Consider the following 20,776-nt stretch of genomic DNA (forward strand, 5'->3'; position numbering starts at 1 on the left):
ACACACACACACACACATTCTCTTTTTCTTTACAGTGCTAGGGATTAAATCAAGGGCCTCATGTGTGGTAGGCACCAGTATAATTGTATATGTGTGTGTGTGTGTTATTAGGGATTTAATCCAGGGGTGCTCTACCACTGAGATATACCACCAGCCATTTTTTAAATTGTTTTCTTTTGAAACAGGGTCTCATTAAATTATTGAGGCTAGCCTCAAACTTCGCATCCTCCTGCCTCGGCCTCCCAAGTAACTGGGATTACAAGCATGTGCCACTGCACCCAACCACCAGTAGTCTCTTATATAGCAATAAAAGCAGAAATTAGAAAAACGCAGCATAGATGGATCATAAATAAGACCTAAGATATTATGTGTTCTGTGATTTTTAATACTGTCAGAATGTATATGAAAAAGTAAGAGAATGCATAAGAATAATAATGATATGCAAAGTAATGAGATTATGGGTATTTTTTACTATATTTTACACACTTTTGATGCTATTCAACTGCTTTTATGACTTAAAAAGAAAAAATCGTGTCAAATATGTCTTGGTTTCCTAAGACCTATACTATCAAGTGAGGGCTAATAACAATCAATGATCTTTTTTTTTTTTTTTTTACAAGTTTTGTTTTTATATTTTAATTGTCACATAATTGTACATATTTATGAGGTACAGTGTAATGTTTCAATTCATGTATATATTGTGTAATGATACATTCAGGTCAATTAGCATACCTATTACCTCCACTAGAATTTTTTTGTGATGAGAACAAAGTCCTCTCTGGCTATTTTGAAATACAAGATACATTTTTGCTAACTGTGGGCATCCTGCTTGTTCCAGAATTTGTTCCTCCTATCTAACTGTAACAGTTCCATTGACCAACCTCTCTCCTTCCCTCTCTTCCCTGCCCTCCCCAGCCTCTGGTAACTACTATCTACTTCTATGAGATGATTTCTTGTGTTGTTCTTTTTTTTTTTTTTTAATTTTCAAATATCTTTTTCTTTTTTCTTTTTTTTTTATTTGTTTTAATTAATTACACATGACAGTACAATGATCTTGACATATCATACATTTGAATCAGATGGGATATAATTTCTCATTTTTCTGAGTGTACAGGTTGCAGAATTACATTGGTCATGCAGTCACGTATATACCCACAGCAATAATAATGTCTATTTTCTTGTGTTGTTATTATTGTTGTTTTGCCATGCTGGGGACTAAAACCAGAGCCTCGTACATGCTAGGCAAGTGCTCTACCACTGAACTATACCACCAGGCCCTTTATATTTTTATTTTGAGACAGCATCTCACCAAGTTGCCTAGGCTGGCGTCAAACTTAGGATCCTCCTGCCTCAGCCGCCTCAGTCACTGGGACTATAGGCAGGGACCACCATGACTGGCTGAAAGCAATTGGTTTTTTAAAACAAATATCCCCAGCATATACATTCAAAGAGACTGCTGACCCTTGTCAAAAGGAGTCACCTTGTGTGCAATTAACATTACTTAGGTTGTTTTTTTTTAATTGCCTTTAATTGTTAACAAAGATGGGGACATTGGGGCTAAAGTCTTTATTTTTTTTTAACTTTTTTTTTAAGAGAGAGAGAGAGAATTTTTAATATTTATTTTTTAGTTTTCGGCAGACACAGCATCTTTGTTTGTATGTGGTGCTGAGGATCGAACCCGGGCCGCATGCATGCCAGGCGAGCGCGCTACCGCTTGAGCCACATCCCCAGCCCCCTAAAGTATTAAAGGGGAAAATAGGGAGATTTTCCTGCATCATATGGGGTGCTTGTGGGACATCCAGGTATTGATATCTGTGGACGCAGAAACCAAGCCTGCCTCTTGAGGTCTCATGGACATACTGTATCCAATGATGGTGATGAAGGCGTTCTCTATTATTTCTTTTCCTTACCTCCTGCCTTCCCCTCTTTAGGTTTTCACTGGAATTTTCACAGCGGAAATGTTCCTGAAGCTCATAGCCATGGATCCCTACTATTATTTCCAAGAAGGTTGGAACATTTTTGACGGATTTATTGTCTCCCTCAGTTTAATGGAACTGGGTCTAGCAGACGTGGAGGGGCTTTCGGTGCTGCGATCTTTCCGATTGGTATTCCATATTTCTCCGATTTCTTTTAATTTCCTATCTTGCAACTACTAGAAAGAGTTTTGTATAAGTAATTTAATTGTGTTTAAAAAAAAAAAAAAAAGCCTTAGCTATATTCTACTCCCAATTCCAGTTGGACATTTAGTTGACTTAGCTACTAAAAGCTTGAAAACTTTCCCATTAGATGCACAATGTAGAAGTCGGTTTTTTAAGTCAATAAGCAAACAGAAATGAATTTGGGGAATTTCATCAGAAAATAATGCTAACCTAAAAGATAAAGGCCTCTTAAGGGCTTTTCTGAGGTCTAATTTAGTTTACCGGGGAACTGTTTCTTTATCTGAGCATCCCCTGAAATGGAAAGAATCTCTCCATTTTCAAAGATGGCTTTCCTTGTTTCTTTTATCATAGTGACCCCTTTTAGAAATTTGGAATAAAATAAATTTTTTTGAAATTAGTTGTTGAACATTGGGTTTTCCACATTATTAGCTCAGAAGAATTTTTTATTAACATATTTGAAGTAATGTGTAATTTATTAAAATGACCCTGAAAGAACAGTTAATAAATCCTCAAAGGAGCTACCTGTAAATAGAGGCATATGTTATGTCTTGAGTAAGTCCCTGGAGAAACTGAATTACACTGAGGATATCTCACTCCAAGCTCATTGCTGCCTCATTGGCATCAGAACAGTTTAGGGTTTTCTCTCCCAATCAGGAAGATGCCTAAGCACTTGCAACTGAAAGGATTTAAGGTTTTTTCACCAGGATATTCAGCAAATCAAAGAAAGAGAAATGGAATGGAATAAAACTATTTGTAAAACAGAGCTCTCACTTGGTGTAAGTCAAAAATAACATCTAACATCTGTCAAGTTTCTGAAACCTCTGCTTAATAGTAACTGGTTTAGATCCATCCCACAGTTGACTTTTTGAGAATAGTTCTTATTATATCAATTATAAGTGGAAGGAATGAAAGATAGAAATCAGGGGCCGGGGTTATGGCTCAGTGGTAGAGTATTCGCCTAGCATGGGTGAGGCACTGGGTTCGATCCTCAGCACCACATAAAAATAAATAAGTAAAAAATAAAGGCATTGTGTCGACTTACAACTAAAAAAATTAAAAAAAAAAAAAGAAAGAAAGAGAGAAACCAGAAAATTAATAGCCTGAATAAATTAGAAGCCAGGAAGGGGAAAAAAATATAAGTGGCCCAGATACACACATAAGGCAACCCATCTCAGATGAGACTCAAGTTTTAAATTAAAAACAAATGTTCAAATCAAAGAGTTTTGTCCTCTGAATTAATAACAGTATAGGCTCTTTTCATGATATTTGTAGAACTGTCTCTACTTGGGAGTTGTACTTTTTCTCCAAGTTATTCTGAGCATATCACAAAATTGCGTAGCAGCCATTGATTATTTATTGGCAAGCAAAAGAGATTTTTTTTTTTTAACCTGGGATTGAACCCAGAGGCACTTAAATACTGAGCCATCCCTAGCTCTTAGCCCTCTTCTTATTTTTTATTTTTAGACAGGGTCTTGCTGAGTTGCTTAGAGCCTCACTAAATTGCTGAAGCTGGCTTTGAACTTGCAATCTTCCTGCCTCAGTCTCCCAAGCTGCTGAGATTACAGGTGTGCACCACCATGTCCAGCTAATACTTAGAATTTTTAAATGCTTGCCTTTTTAAGGTGATAGATGACTTCTTCTCATTGTCCTTGCCATACTGATCTTTTAGTTTCCAACAAATCATGTTTTCTTTCACATGTACCTTGAGACATCAATGGGAAATAAATAGAAAAAGATATGTTCATGTGTGAGTTTTTAAAAAGCAGATGGATTCGGGATCTAATACAAAGTACTAGAGGCAGCATTCTTAGATCCTAGCTCTAAATTTTCACTTACTCTGAAATTAATTAGTTTTCCCGTATCTATACCTCAGTTTCTCCCCTGTTAGTCTAAGACCCCTAAGAAAGTACTGGGAATTTCTCAAGGGAGTTAAATAAATTTAAGCTGATCTTATGAATTTTATATGTTTTTATTTTAGTCACGTGATAAGACAATGGATTGAGTATCATTTAGTTTTTGTTGATTTATTTTCTCCTTAGCTCCGAGTCTTCAAATTGGCCAAATCCTGGCCCACCCTGAACATGCTGATCAAGATTATTGGAAATTCAGTGGGTGCCTTGGGCAACCTGACCCTGGTGCTGGCCATTATTGTCTTCATCTTTGCCGTGGTGGGAATGCAGCTCTTTGGGAAAAGCTACAAAGAATGTGTCTGCAAGATCAACCAGGACTGTGAACTCCCTCGCTGGCACATGCATGACTTTTTCCATTCCTTCCTCATTGTCTTTCGAGTGTTATGCGGGGAATGGATTGAGACCATGTGGGACTGCATGGAGGTGGCAGGCCAGGCCATGTGCCTCATTGTTTTTATGATGGTCATGGTTATTGGCAACTTGGTGGTTAGTATAATTTATAACAAAATTTTGTTCTTTGCCCTGAACATCCTACCCTTGGCCCAGAAGCCCAGTCTACATAGTCCCTCTCTCACCTTCCATGTCTGTTGAAATATTAGTTCTTTCTTGGACCAGGAACCCTAAGATACAGATGAGGGAGAGACTGGTATTTTAAAGAGTACCTATTAAGGGGCTGGGGTTGAGGCTCATCAGTAGAGTGCTTGCCTCACATGTGTGAGGCACTGGGTTTGATCCTCAGCACCATAAAAATAAATAAACAAAGATATTGTATCCATCTTCAAATAAAAAAAAAGAGGACCTATTAAGTCATAACACAATACAATCTGCCAACCCTTTTTCATAGTTAAAAAAACAAAACTCAACGAACTTAAGTGATTTTCCCAAGATCATACAGCTATTAAATATCAAGGCTTCTATTTGAACCTAGACTACAACACTGTGCTCTTTCAACTACCAAAAAAAAAAAATCCTTTTTCTAAACTAGGATTTCTTCACCGTGGCATTGTGAACATCAGATTCTCTGTAAGACTGTCCTGTGCCTTGTAGAACTGAACAGCATCCCTAGCCCACAAGCTGCCAGTAGCATCCCCCAAATTGGGATAACCAAAAAAGACTCTAGACATTGCCAAATGTCCCCTGGAGTGCAAAATTACTCTACATGGAAAAACCACTGATCTAAATCATCTTAGAGTTTGACTTTATCTGTATAAATGGGAAATTTTTTTTTTTTTTTTTTTTTTGCTTTACTCTGCTCCTCCACCTGCCTGTCTTTTGCCTCTGTGTGTGGAAGAATCACCAGCAGAGATTTTAATAACTTGTTTCTCAACACATAATCTAAGGACGGCAGCAATGAGATCGCATGGGAGTATGCTAGAAATGTAGAATCTTAGACCCCACCCCAAACCTATTAAATCAGAATATTTATTTATAACAAGATCTCTATGTGATTTATTTGCACACCACAATTTGAGAAATCACAATTTATGGATCAGGTCTCCAGATCCTACTTGCAAGTACAGAGCATGAAGGACTGGAAGATGGCAAGCTCAAATGATCCCTTATGAACTCATCCATATTATTTCCTTTCTGTTTTCTGCCATGAAGAAATATGCCACCTATGCACCTAGATGGTGCACACCTGTAATCCCAGCAGTTCAGGAGGCTGAGGCAGGAGGATCATGAGTTCAAAGCCAGCCTCAGCAACTTAACAAGGCTCTAAGCAACTCAGCAAGACCCTGTCTCTAAATAAAATATAAAAATGGCTGGGGATGTGGCTCAGGGGTTAAGCATCCCTGGGTTTAATCCCTGGTACCAGAAAAAAAGAAATATGCCAGCCAAGGGATCCTACTCACCAGCCTCTGAACCAGACATAGCTATCCTATGTTTTCATTTGACCTGTAAAAGTAGCTACCGTGATACTTCTCTAATTAATATTATTTTCCATTCCTGCACCTTTCCCTCTGCTCCAGTGTCTCTCAATGTTTTCACTCCTTTAGAGAGTACGCTCCTGCTTCCTGTCATGTAATGTATCAACATTTCCTGCCCCATTACCTCACCACCCTCTCTGTTGTCCCCAGACATCTCCCCATGTCTGCCTCCAGGCACCTGAGCACAGGGCTGAAGTCATCTCTGCCCGCCATGACACTTTTCCAGGTTCCCTCTAGTTTAGCCCTGCCCACCTAGTCTCTAGGATCCTATAACTTTGGAGCCTTTTCTCTTTTTCTTTCTACTATCAGCAAGCACTAATCCATCTTAAGTATATCTTTCTTAACTACATCTTACTTCACAGGTCTTTTTTCATCTTTCTCCATCATATTTCTATGATTTACCCCTTCCTTTGCAATTCTGTAATCCATGCAGTATTTCTAAAAGTGTGGTCTGAAGACCACCTGCATCATAATCACCCAAGACTCATTCATTAATAAAACCCAGTCGAAGACCCTACACCAGATCTCCTGAATCAGGGTCTTTTCAACGTAGGGCAAGGAAATTGTGTTTTAACAAGGGTCTGCTTCCTCCTAGAGACTGACAAATGCTAATGATTGGGACCATAAGAGCTTGATCCAAACTTCATCAGCTCATGCCTGCAACAGCTTTCTAGCTTCAAACCTCCTCTATATGTAGCAAATAGGAATGACTTTCTCAAATCTGTCATCCTCTGTGTCTCCTTTATTCAGAACAAATAGTGGACCTGAGCATAGTGGCACACACCTGTGATCATGCTACTTAGAAAAGAGAGGCAGAGGATTTCAAGGTTAAAGCCAGCCTAGGCAGCTTAGCAAGATCCCATCTCAAAATAAAATTTAAAAAGAGGAGGGGAAGCTGAGGAGGTAGTTCTGTGGTAGAACACTTGCCTAGCAAGTACCCTTGTCCTAGGTTCAATCCCCAGTAGCACAAAAACAATGGTAGATCCAATTAAATACAATTTACATCCCTCAGCTTGGCCTTCCAAGCCCTCTCCTATTCCATTTTGTCAGTTTCTTTCCTTCCCCTCTCCCTATACTATAGATTGAACTTAGGGGCCTCAATCACTGAGCCACATCCCCAGCCCTATTTTGTATTTTATTTAGAGACTGGGTCTCACTGAGTTGCTTAGTGCCTAGCCATTGCTGAGGTTGGCTTTGATCCTCCTGCCTTAGCCACCCAAGCCACTGGGATTACAGGCATGTGCCACCGCACCTGGCTTGTCAATTTCTCCTTCTTCTTTTTTTTTTTTTTAATTTATTTTTTAGTATTTGGCGGATACAACATCTTTGTTTGTATGTGGTGCTGAGGATCGAACCCGGGCCGTGCGCATGCCAGGTGAGCGCACTACCACTTGAGCCACATCCCCAGGCCCTCCTTCTTCTTCTTCTTTTTAAATATTTTTAGTTGTAGATGGACACAATACCTTTATTTTGTTTATTTCGTTTTTTTTATGTGGTGCTGGGATCAAACCCAGTGCCTCGTGCATGCTAAGTAAGCGCTCGATCACTGAGCTACAACCCCAGCCCATTGTCAGTTTCTTTTTAACTCTACAAATAGCCCAGATGATCCAAATACTTATAGTTTATTTATTATTTCTACTCTCTTTCTCAACATACACTATTATCTCTATCTAAAATGTATGCCCTTCTCTTCTTCCAAAGTATGACAAAGTAAAGAACAAATTAAATCAGGAAATGAGCACTTCTCCCTCTTTTCAAAGTAGGACTTAATAAAAATAAATTAATTGTTGGTGGAGGGTACTAGGGATTAAACCCAGTAGCAGTTTATCACTGAGCTACATCCCCAGTCTTTTTTTTTTTTTTTTTGAGATAGGATCTGGCTAAATTGCTATGGCTGGCCTTAAACTTGCAATCCTCCTGCCTCAGGCTCATGAGTTGCTGGGATTACAGGCATCTGCCACTACATCTAGCCAAATAAGTTAATCTTAATGTCCATTGCAGTAAAATAAGAAATTTAAACAAAAACAAATAAAGTTGTATCTGGTGGCCTGACACTTGGCTATGAACACAGAAGACGACATCACTGTCTTGCTAAAGTTTTTATTATAATTTTTTTTTAGGTTTTTTTTTTTTTAGGTGGACACAATATCTTTATTTTGTTTTTATGTGGTGCTGAGAATCGAACCCAGTGCCTCACGCATGCTAGGCAAGCGCACTACCACTTGAGCCACATCCCCAGCCCTATTATAATTTTTTTATTTAATTTTGTTTTGTTGAAATGAGGTCTCAATATACTGCCCAAGCTGGCCTCAAATTCCTGCACTTAAGCTACCCACCTGCCTCAGCCTCCCAAGTAACCAGCACTACAGGCACACACTACCATGACTGGCAGTTATTTTATTTTTACAAATGTTATGAAAGCAAAGAAAACTCATTTTTTTTTTTGTTTTGTGGTACTGGGAATCAAAGACAAGCCCTCACACATACTGAGCCACAGCCTCAAAATTCATTCTTTTTTTTTTTTTTTTAAGTTGTTGATGGACCTTTCTTTTTATTTATTTATATGTGATTCTGAGAATTGAACCAGTTTTTCACACATGCTAGCCAAGCACTCTACCACTGAGCTACAACCCCAGCTCTTCAAAATTTATTCTTAAAATAAGATGATATGAAATATATTTGAATTCTACCTTCTTTATTTGTTGTATGGAAGTATGGTTCACCAAGCCTAGCTTTTTGTTTTTTTCTAGCATGGCTACTCTTTGTGAATACATGGCATCTATGTATTCTTTGACCTTCCCCAAAATCTATATCCACCTATTTTTATTTTCAGAGATTTTTCTAATCAAAATGAATACAATCTTTATTTTTTCTGGTTGTAAGAGAAATCGTATATTTTGGAGTCCATATGTACAACTGTAAAATAGCCAAGAAAAGAGGTGCTAGGCTACTTGTATTAAAATTTAAAAAAAAAAAAATCTACTTGGTGACATGAGCATTTAAAATACTATACAGGCCAAAGAAACACAACAGAATTTCTTGAATCTATCCCAGTCTGATGGCACATGCCTATAATCCCAGCAGTTCAGGAGGCTGAGGCAGGAGGACAGTGAGTTCACAGCCAGCTTCAGCACCTTAGCAAAGCCCTAAGCAACTTAGTGAGACCCTGTCTCTAAATAAAATATTTAAAAAATGGCGGGGATGTGACTCAGTAGTTAAGTGCCTCTGGGTTCAATCCCCAGTACCAAAAGAAAAAGAAAAAGGAATTCTTGAATCTATTACATAAATTCTGTTGGCTTCTAATTTGCAGCCCCTAGTGCAGCAAGGTAATTATTCCTAAGACCATTCTATAATCATGTCTTTTTCAAATGCTACTGGTATAGGTGCTGAACCTCTTTCTGGCCCTGCTTCTGAGTTCCTTCAGTGCAGACAACCTGGCAGCCACAGATGATGATGGAGAAATGAATAACCTACAGATCTCAGTAATTCGCATCAAGAAGGGTGTGGCTTGGACCAAAGTAAAAGTGCATGCCTTCATGCAGGCTCATTTTAAGCAGCGTGAGGCAGATGAAGTGAAACCACTGGATGAGTTATATGAAAAGAAGGCCAACTGCATTGCCAACCATACGGGTGCAGACATCCACCGGAATGGTGACTTCCAGAAGAATGGCAATGGTACAACCAGTGGCATTGGCAGCAGCGTGGAGAAGTATATCATTGATGAGGACCACATGTCCTTCATCAACAACCCCAACTTGACTGTACGGGTGCCTATTGCTGTAGGCGAGTCTGACTTTGAGAACCTCAACACAGAAGATGTTAGCAGCGAGTCAGATCCTGAAGGCAGCAAAGATGTAAGGTCCCAGCCCAGAAACCTGCCTTGATTCTATGTGAAATAGCAAACAGGACTCTGTCAACCCCAGGGATTGGTTCAGTTCTGGGTTTGGTAGATTCTTCAAAAGCCAGTTCACTTTGAAAACCAACTCTAGTCTAGGTTGGCTCCATTGCTTCTGAAGCATCTGGTTAGAGAATGGAGTAAACCACTGAGTCCTTCCCTACCATTAATCTGCCTGAGACCAACCCAGGGTCACATTTAGCTTAGGCTGGGTCGCTATCTTCTCTGTGTGGGTTTTATCCCATCCTGACAGAATTATTGAGGGCCTGTGGTCTTGATCTCATGATCATGAGTTGGATGGTGATGAATTATAATAAGAATTATAGAGAAGAGTTACATCTGGCCTGTCCCTCCTAGCAGAGTAGTCATCCATGTCCAGTGGATGTGTTTCTGCAGAGTTGCTTCACCTCTCTTTTCCTTGCATATCTAGAAACTGGATGATACTAGCTCCTCAGAAGGAAGCACCATCGATATCAAGCCAGAAGTAGAAGAAGTCCCTGTGGAACAGCCTGAGGAATACTTGGATCCAGATGCCTGCTTCACCGAAGGTACAAGGGGCAAGGAGAGGAGTGAGCACGTGCACGGCTTATGGATGTGTCTGTGCCAGGTGGGGGGTGTTTGGTGGCTATCTTCAAGAACTTTGTACCCAACCCCCAATTTTGAAGAAAGTTGTACCGTTTCCCCTACTCAGTTCTGACATGTAAGTTTCTCTTCTCCAGCTTCTCTTTTGTCTGTCTGCTTTGGGCATCAGCCCAAACTCAGCCATGAAAACGTCCTCTCCTGTTGTGGCTGTGCCTGCCTCCTGACTCCAGAAGGCCTTGCCCCGTTAACCTTTGTAGTATAGACTCAGCCCTGCCACTGGCTCCATTCTTGAATCAGATATACTGATTAGCCACTGTCCTTCCTGCTGTGTGGTGGGGCCTGGGAGATGGAGGAGAGGGCGGGTCTGGGTAGGGCAAATTTCCATAGTCTGACCTCCTCTCACACTGATACCAGGTTGTGTCCAGCGGTTCAAGTGCTGCCAAGTCAACATTGAGGAAGGGCTAGGCAAGTCTTGGTGGATCCTGCGGAAAACCTGCTTCCTCATCGTGGAGCACAATTGGTTTGAGACCTTCATCATCTTCATGATTCTGCTCAGCAGTGGTGCCCTGGTGAGGTCCATGGGAAAATATGATGAGGCTTTGGCTGGGGAAGGGTAAAGAGAAACCAGTGGGAGGAGGCTGGATGGGGCCCAAGCCTGGTGATTTTAAAGTACAGATGAGCTGTGGCCCTGAGAATAATCATCTATTAAAGTACTTCAGGCTGGTGTTTTGAGCTTTGGGCATTAAAATCCACACTTACCCACTTCCTGATCTTCTGATGCCTAAGACCACCTTTTCGTCAGGATGAGCACACAAATTACCACGTGTCCTCAGTACCCCCTTCACCCCAGCCTAAGCAGCTTCCTCAGATGAACTTCCCTCTCTCACCTAACACCCAAAATTTCTCATTCTATACATTTCAGTAGCTCAAGATGAGGGAGGTGGTGTTCTTCCTCCCTCTCCCTTCACATCCTACTGGTTTTGGAGAACCCACATTAGCAAACATTTAGAGAGTCAGATCTCTGGTGCAGAGGTTGTTTATATTCACGTTGCCCTAGGTGCACAGTGTGTACACCATGAGGTGTACAGGGTGCTGAATACACAGTACCTCCCCTGTGATGACTAATGGTCTTGGCATTTGCTCTCATTTTTAGCCTGATTATCACTGAGACGACTGGACAGGGTCTGGTATGAGGGATTCATCTATAACTGAGGAGATATGAGGACAGAGGGACTAAAGGCAGCACACATTTTCTTCCTTTCATTAAAGGAAAGGTGAAGAGTATAGAATTTTGAGATGTTTTTAAAGAAAGTGGATACATTCATGTAAGTAAGAAATCAAGCTTCATCTAAAAGCAAAAAATAATAATAACAAGAAGGGAGAAAACTCAAATTTGGTGTTAAAGACAGTAACTCAAGAAGTTTCACTGACTTAGAAGGTAAAAGACCAGGAGAAGCTGACAGAGGCGTAGTGTATAGTAATAAGGAGCCCAAGGACAAATGGGATGACTTTCTGACTAGGACGTGAGGAGTAGGGAGGATTATGCAGGCAGGCATCAGGACTACAGCAGGAGGCCCAGAAGATGGGATGAGAACCATGGTCTGAGTGAGGGGCAGCCAGACTGTCTCACCTGCCCCAGATCACCTTTTGCATTACTGAGCATTCATGCCATGCTTCCTGGCGCAGTGACAGCAGCATGGTCTCTGCCCCTGAGGAGCAGAAGGATCAGACTAGGGCGAGTGACTAGAGAAGGGTATTTGATCATCGTCATCATCATTATTCTTTAAATCTAGTAAGTAAACAAAAACACAAAAAAACAGAACACACCCCATCCCTTGCTGCTTTTCTTCCCTGACTCCATAGAAAGAATAAAGCAGCAGGACAGCAAAAGTTTTGAACTTTCTTTACTGATCATCTTTGACAATTTTTATTTGTCATGGATGAGCAAACAGTGGATACCTTAACTCAGGACAGGAAGACCTTATGCCATAATAGGCATGAGACTTAAGAATAGTGAAGGGACTGAAGCTACTAGAGCATAATTGTAGTGCAATCTCAGAGATAGGGGATCCTTAGAATGAATTTCTAACAAATAGAGTTAAGGGAAAGCCTGACATAGAAGCTGCTGCTTTTTTAATTGATCAGAGAGTATTTATTGTACTAAGTCCATGAGAAGGATTGTGGATCCCATGACTTCTGTGTCTACTGACCACTGATGAAACTGGAGCACCTGATGTTAACATGCCTCCATTTTTTTCATGTTATATAAGCGTCCCTTCTCTTAACATCATTCTGCACTCTGCAAATGGGAATGCTCATTCCTTCATATCAAAGAATTATCTCATTCATGGATATCAGAGAAGAAAGCCATACTACAATTTTCTACCCCTAAGTATCTCCCACCCCTATGGCCCTCCACCCATATCTGTGGTATCAAGGGACTTGAAACAAAATATATTGTCATATGTGTAATATTGGTGAAGATATAGAGAAATTGGAACATTCATATACTGCTGGTAGGAATATGAAATGGTGTAACCACTTTGGAAAACAGTTGGACAGTTCCTGAAAAAATTAAGCATAGAATTAACAGCAGTTCTGTTCCGGGCATATGAAAAATGAAAGCATATATATGTTCACATAAAAACTCACATACAAGCATTCACAGGAGCATTATTCATAATGACCAAAAAAATTGAAACAACACAAATCTTCATCAACTGATGAAGGCTAAACAAAATGTGACATAACCACATCTTGGAATATTATTATACCACAAAAAGGAGTGAAGTACTGATACACACGACAACATGGAAGAACTTTGAAAGCTTTATGTTTACTTAAGAAATAAGTCATGAAGGACCACATGATATATGATCCCATTTATATGAAATGTCCAGAATAGGCAAATCTATAGAAAGTAGATTAGTGGTTGCCTAGGATCAGGGGAGTAGGAAGAGGCTGCGGGGTGATAACTAAAGGGTATGGGAGTTCGTTTGATTTAATGATCTAAAATTATGATGGATGCATAATTCTGAATGTACTAAGAGCCATTGAATTTCTACATTTAAATGGCTGGATTATATGGTATATGAAGTATTCTTCAATAACGCTGATAAAAAATAAAATAAAATAAAACCCTGGGTTGGGGATTTTGCTCAGTGGTAAAGCACATGCCTAGCATGAGCAAGGCCCTGCATTCAATACTCAACACTGCAAAAATATATAAATAAAATGTGTATCAGGGAAGTAAAGTGGAAGAGGCAGGAAGCTGATGAAAGGCCAGCTTCCCAAGAGCCTGTTTACCTTTCAGCACTGTAGTAGGCAGCTGTTGCCTCTCTTTCAGGCCTTTGAGGACATTTACATTGAGCAGAGGAAGACCATCCGAACCATCCTGGAATACGCTGACAAAGTCTTCACCTACATCTTCATCCTGGAGATGTTGCTCAAGTGGACGGCCTATGGCTTTGTGAAGTTCTTCACCAATGCCTGGTGCTGGCTGGACTTCCTCATCGTGGCTGTACGTGTCCTGCTTTCTGTTGCCCAACCCTTCTAGCAGGAAAACAAAGGGGTGTCTCCCTTTAGTGGCTGAAGCTGCCTGGGGCTAGGTTTAGATCAACCTATGGGTGTAGGCTCCAGTGAAGTTCCTTTCAGTGCTCAAATCTTAACTGTAGGAATGGGAACTGTGAAGTCTGCATTTGCTCCAGGGACACACCAGCCAACTCTTTACTGTTGGGCTTGGCTTAATTTATATTCAGAGATTAGGAGTGAAAATGGAATCGTTGGTCTCAAAGTTTTTGTTTTTAGCCTGGGAACTGGAAGGTTCTTGCTTCCCACCAGCAGGATGACCTCTTTTGCCAGGAGAAAGGGGTGAGGGGTTGAAGTGGGGCTGCTGGGGTGAAGTAGTAGTAGGGTCTGTGCAACTCTCCTGGCCATTCCCATACTTACCTGAGCAAATCAGTTTATCAGGGAGAGTTCTTGCATTGCCATTTCTACAGTGATCACCAAGTGAGAAATCCTTTTTCCTTCCAGGTTCCAAGACCCTCTCTCTCCAAGACTTGATGGCTGTGACTACTTGTATTATTTTTCAGGTTAGAAGATGCATCATCTGTAACTATTTCTCACCCTATAAGAATTTGCTTCTTGTTGGCTTTACTAAAAATAGTGATTGTTTTCTTGTTTTGTATAATAACTAAAGCTTTTTTTTTTCCCTAGACAAATCAGCATTTAAAGAAAGAGTACATGGGAATTGCTGGACCAGGGCCCATGGAGAATTCACATCCTACCAGGGGCTGAGAAGCAACCCAAAAGTGGGGTGGTTGGGTCTAGGTTGGTATGTTTAGAAGAGAAGGTTCATTGATAATGGTGAACCATCCATAGAGTACTTCTGGAATGTAGGATAGGGTGATATGGAAATCTCTCTCTACAGGAGCCCAGCACTCTTCCCCAGTAATGATTTCTGTTCCATAAATGCATTCCTTTCCTAACAGTTTGCAATTCCTGTGGTTAATGACGTCTTTAGGAGCTATCACTGTGTCTCCCTTTTCTTCCATTTCAAAAAGCCAGCCTTTGGGAAGATTTCAGAATGAGATGAGGAGGCCACCCTATCCTCTTAAGATAAACCAAAAAGATAATTGCCACAGTCTTTGGCAATAAGAGATCTCTGCACTCCCTTCAGCAACCATCAATGCTATCTGTGAGGGACCTCTCCTTTCAAACAGAAAGCTGCAGTGCTGAGACTTAGGCAGAGTGTAGAATAAGGCCTAGAGACCTGAAATCAGACTGGACCAGCTCTCTTTCTAGAAAAAGGGAAGTTCCATTTCACATTCACTCCTCTGGACTGCCCAGAGTCAGTTAGGGCACCTGTGGGAGCATATCTTATGAACTTTGTGAGGACTCAGACATATGCATCTGCTACCATACTCCAGCTACCCTAGGGATGCTGTAATTTGAAACAAAGCCTCCCACTATGGCCTTTCCCTCCACCATCTACCCCACTCTCTTCCTCTTTCTCTGGGGTGATCTACCCCAGGATTTAAGAATGTTGGTCAGATATTTCACATGCCTCTAGTACTCAAGTAGCCTATTAAAAGCATAACAATCCTACACATCACCTTTTTTTTAACAAATATATTTATTATATACTATGTAGAAAGGGATTTAAAAATAATAATAATACAGGCATATGGCCAGTTGACAGCAACCCTTCAGTTCCTCTAGCTTTTGGGTGTTGCTGTATTATTACATTGCTTTGGGGCCTAACGCTGGTTCCAGAGAATGCTTCTGTACTGGTTTCTACCCTGCTCTGTAGAATTGTCCCAGAGCCATAGGGAGTCACAGGGAGACAGATAGGCATGGTCCAAACCTCTGTGGAGCTTATGTTAATCTATTAGGCAACCCTGATCTGATTATAAGTGTATGGTAACCCAGCATTTTGGGAATGGATCTCTCCTAGAAACCTCCCTTTTATTGAGTTCTTTCCTCCAACAGAACAGTTTATTTATTCTTCACTTATCAAATGCTTATTGAGCACCTACAATATGCAAAGCCTCTTCCCTTCCAGGTGCTGTGGGGAATACAGCGAGAGTTAGGCATGGGCACTTCTCCGTAAGTGTCTGAAAAGACAATATTCATACACAAAGAACCACCAGCTTGAAGCCTAGCATGCTAAGTGAGAATACCCCATTCTATCACAATGGTTGTACAGTTTGTCATCAATGAGTTGTGGATGGACAATATAGCTTGGACTGGCATCAGAGCTTTTGCTGGGTAAAATATATGGTTCCCTTTGTATTTTAGAACAACCAGCAAGTATAAATTGTAGAACCTAATTTACCACCATCTCTGAGAGACTCTTCCTCCTAGTTGATCATCTGGTGACTTGATATCTGCATCTGTCATTCATTTCCACATTTGTTTCCCTAATGGATATTCATTTTTCCTTGTTGCCTCATCAAGCTGCTGAAAGCATTTTTTTTAGATACCTGTGGATAACCCAAACAACTTCTAAGATCAATTCTTTTTATTAATAAGTCATTTAAGTTCCAAACAGGGTCATTTTGTTTCGATCAGGTCATTTACTGCCACGGATATTGTGTCCTGTAAAAGAATGTTAGCATCTTTTCTCTAGGGAAATTTTCCCCATCATTTGCAGCAGTTAGCCAGCATATCCATTCTAAGGATGGGAGCTTTCAGAGACCATGCTTCTCATCCAGAGTTCACTACTGAAAACATTTTCTGTTTGAATATATTTACTTATTTTGAAAATGTCACCCAGTGTGTTTTTTTCCATGCCTGCAGCCGTAGATACCCTGGATTTTGATTCCTCAGTTCCTTTTTCCTCTTTAGGTTTGATTCATTCTTTAAATTGCACTTTAAGTAATGTTCTGATTATCTCCAGTGAAGGTTTAACATGGAGACTCAGAGGATTATGTGAGCCCTCAGCTGCTAAGGAATAACCCAGATAAGACCCTTATTGATTCTGTCTTGGGAGATCTTCCCTCAATCAATTAGCTGAGCAGTTTATCTCTCAGCAGCATTTTCGAGCCAGTGCTGAATTGGCCTCTGTACCTTCTTCACCCCTCTCCCCACTGTAGACCTGATCATTAACAGATAAGTCACCAACCCTGAAGAGATGGGGTCCTCTTGCATTGTGTGGGGCCAGTAGCCAGTCAAAGCTTAGTTTTTTACAATTTTTACCTGACAGAGTTCACAGGATGAAGCTGACCCAGGGGACTTCTGAACTCAGATAACGAGTTGAAATGGGATAGCTTACCTTCAGATTTTATAGCTTCAATAAAAGTCTGTCGATTTTAGATTATTTGGGGTTAAGAGTTGGCCGAACTTGAGAGAAGTTATCTCCATATAAATTTTTATTGATAATTATAGATGGAGCGGAAGTGACTGGTCAGTGCTGCTATGTTCCGGATACGGCTTTTGAAGCCCTTATTTTAGGCAAGGATTAGCCCTTGATCATCTTACTCTCAAAGAATGTGGATAGCCAAATAGGGCAATGTTTAGTTCCAGGTTTACTTTGGATATTGCCTGGGACTCCATAGAAGACACCTAAGCTGATGAATTATGAATACATGCATAAATCAAAAGTGCATGGCCCATTTTAAAATTGAAACCTTTAAGCCTTCTCATCCCTGATCCTTGTAAAGTCATTGACCTTTCACTTCTACCCCATGCCCATCCTGATACTTAATTATAAATTTCCTCATTTCTAAAAGTGTGTGCATGTGTACACAGTTCAGAGATATGGAATCAATGAACTAAAACCCTAAAAGCAGCAAATGAAACTAAATTGTAGGGTTTTTTTCTTTTCTAATTTAAAATATCATCAATTAAACTAAGTAATATGAGGTGGAAATATCTTAACCTACCCCAGAATCTGTGGTACAATATAAGTACAGTGCTACTCTAAAAAAACCCTATGCCCAGCCAGGTGCGTGACGCACGCCCGTAATTCTAGCAGCTCAGGAAGCTGAGGCAAGAAGATTATGAGTTCAGAGCTAGCCTTGGCAACTTAAGCAAGGCCCTAAGCAATTCATTGAGACCCTGTCTCTAAATAAAAATATAAAGGGCTGGGGATGTGGCTCAGTGGAAAAGTACCCCTGAGTTCAATCCCTGTTATCAAAAAAAGAGAAAGAAAAAAAAACCCTACACCCAGACACTGTAGGATTTGACCAGCTAAAGGTATGTTCAGATCTGATGCCCCCTAGGATCAGGCCCAAGCAGCCTGAGGTGTGTTTAGTAGCCAGTGTTAAGATGTCATTATGTAACTCCCCTAGAACTCTGTTAGAACAAGGTAAGTTTGCCTCTAGAAGAGCAGGAAAGCATTTCACCCAAGTGTAGACCTGGAGACTACTTTCCCTAGTATGTCAATAGATCAGCTCTGGATTATTCTGACACTGGTGATCCTATTGGAATATTTTCATGTAACCTGTCTGCTGCAGACGGATCTTTCACAATGTGTTTTTGGAAGAAAGGACACTGGCCCAAGGGTCAGCAGTGTGGGCATCTCATCCTGGCTCCAGAATTGCCACCGACAGTGGGCAGTTTTTTGTGTATGATGGTAAAAGTTTCTTCATCTGTATAAAATGGAAAGTTTGAATTTTTTTCTCCCAAGAATTTTGCCAGCTACTATTTTAATGGTGAAAGTTATAGAAAATTGTTCTGAAAGTGACAAACTTGAGGCCAATTCATTTGGGGATGTTCTGGAAGGAAAGAATGGGAATTATAAGAAAATGTATAGATTTAGTTATTGAGACCTACCTAAGTTATTATGGCCATGAAGGGTCATAGTTATGCTTATAAATTGGAAGGATTCTTTATTAAAAGTGAGAAAGAAAATCTCTTGAATTGTCATGGGGTCAAAATTCTGTCAAGGAGTTTCCTTATTCGGTTCTTTTCTTGGGAACTGCAAAGTCACCTGCGGTACTTATGGAATATATTTCCTTTGTTGATGTAGTGGCTCATCAAATTCTCAAACAAATGGTTTCTTGTCAACCAGGAGTAAGAGAGCTTGTCCCTGTTGGAAATCCCATGGTGAATGAGCAGAGGAGGGGGCGGCTTGTGTGGAGTATGTGTATTTATCTGTATTCTTTTCCATAGGTACCATTAAATTTGTCTGGCTTAATTTAATGGGAACTTCTGGGACCTGCAGAGACTGTAAAGGGCGAGGGTAAGGTTCTTGTCATCTCTTCAGGCTCCTCTCCTTCCAATGGAACTTCCTCATTCTCTCCCTCTCCCTTCAGCCTCTTCCCTTCCAACTTGTGTGTATGTTTTACCGCCTTCTCTCAATTTATTCTTCCCTTTGTGTTTTTTCTTCTGCCTTTCTCAACCACCTTTCCTTCCAGGTCGTTTGAGTCAAGTTGAAATAGGCAGCTGGTGTTACCCACTTGCTCCACCTGGGGGGCCCAATCTGTGTAATTCAGTGCTAGGGGCTTTATTCTAACACTCTGGAACCTCTGTTTTCTTTTTTCTTTTTTTTTTTCTTTTTGTTTCCTTTTTTGTTTTTGTTTTTCTCTTCTGTTTCCGTGTAGGTCTCTTTAGTCAGCCTTATAGCTAATGCCCTGGGCTACTCGGAACTAGGTGCCATAAAGTCCCTTAGGACCCTAAGAGCTTTGAGACCCTTAAGAGCCTTATCACGATTTGAAGGGATGAGGGTAAGATACTAAGAGCAGCTGATCCTTCTGCATGCCAATGGAAACTGTTTAAGCATGCTAGAACTGATCACATGGTGGAAAGATCATTCAAACACGGATTCTGTGATGCAGCTGCCGATTTGATCCTCCACTCTATCTCCCCCGCACCAGCCCCGTGCACAGGGGAGTTGCATTAAGCTGCCTCATCACATTAATATTGGCCCCACTCCCAACAACATGCCATCGCAGAACATGTTAACATTGGCTATTCTCATTTGGCCTGGCTTACCTGTAGCACTTGGGGCGGCTTTCTGGGCTGTTGATTTAATAGGGAGAATCACCAGGTGCAAAGAAGGGGAATTATAACCCACAGACCCACTGAAAAGCATAGGCTGCAGGCAGGAAGAGTGCTGTGTAGGGACACTAGCCAGGTGGGGACTGTGGCCTTGGAGTCACTGAGAAGACAGCAGAGAGGGGGTTTGAAGACACATGACAGGCTTGGAATTGGGGATTGAGCAGAATTTGGCATGGCCCTGGGAGAAGAAATGCTTTTCTTTCTATTCTGATTCCTCTTATTGCACCTTGTTGTTCTCAGCCCAGTCCCATAAGGACTGGCAGCCACTGTCTGATAGCAAAGCTTTCCTCCTCACCCCCACCCCTCTGCCCATGCTATATGGTCCACTATCCTAATACTGTCAAAACAACAAACAGGGATGATGCTAGAGGACTGAATACCAATTAGTTCTCCTGAAATTTCTCAAGTCCTCCTATTCCAACTTTGGCGATACTCCACCCGAATATATACAGTACAGGGGCTGTCACCTTGCCAACTCAGAATAAGGCTCCTCTTCTGGTGCCTTTTTCTTTTATGGTTTTGATAATTGTGCGTGTGTGCACATGTGTGCACACACTCACACTAAAAGTCAATTTCCTAAAATCAAGTGGACAGCTGGTTTTGGTGATCATAGTTGTAATGAGAGAGGTCTGTTATACTTAACGAGACCAAGAAAACTCATTTCAATTCAGAAGTTGAATACATGCAGGAGAGCAAACCAGAGGATCAGTTCTTAAATGTGCAAATATCAGAATATAGGAATAAAACTGAACTGTTGCAATAGTTCACATGAAGCAAGACTGATTGGAGAAACTAGAT

At 40.8% G+C, this 20,776-nt stretch overlaps 1 protein-coding gene across 7 annotated transcripts in view; it reads left to right on the forward strand.

The window, feature by feature from the left end:
- Positions 1 to 20,776, forward strand: part of Scn8a (sodium voltage-gated channel alpha subunit 8) — a 178,557-nt gene that overhangs the window by 134,201 nt on the left and 23,580 nt on the right. For 4 of the 7 annotated variants that reach the window (XM_048802751.1, XM_015493370.2, XM_015493371.2 and 1 more), the window contains 7 exons: positions 1,932 to 2,105; positions 4,199 to 4,555; positions 9,381 to 9,851; positions 10,323 to 10,440; positions 10,889 to 11,043; positions 13,821 to 13,994; positions 19,522 to 19,644. In XM_048802751.1, the coding sequence (XP_048658708.1) occupies positions 1,932 to 2,105; positions 4,199 to 4,555; positions 9,381 to 9,851; positions 10,323 to 10,440; positions 10,889 to 11,043; positions 13,821 to 13,994; positions 19,522 to 19,644 (1,572 nt within the window). The remainder of the gene's footprint in view (positions 1 to 1,931; positions 2,106 to 4,198; positions 4,556 to 9,380; positions 9,852 to 10,322; positions 10,441 to 10,888; positions 11,044 to 13,820; positions 13,995 to 19,521; positions 19,645 to 20,776) is intronic. The other 3 variants (XM_048802753.1, XM_048802752.1, XM_048802754.1) reach the window with 2 other exon arrangements.

The sequence above is a fragment of the Marmota marmota genome, unplaced genomic scaffold, assembly GCF_001458135.2.
Source record: "Marmota marmota marmota unplaced genomic scaffold, marMar, whole genome shotgun sequence".
Classification (NCBI taxonomy): Eukaryota; Metazoa; Chordata; class Mammalia; order Rodentia; family Sciuridae; genus Marmota; species Marmota marmota.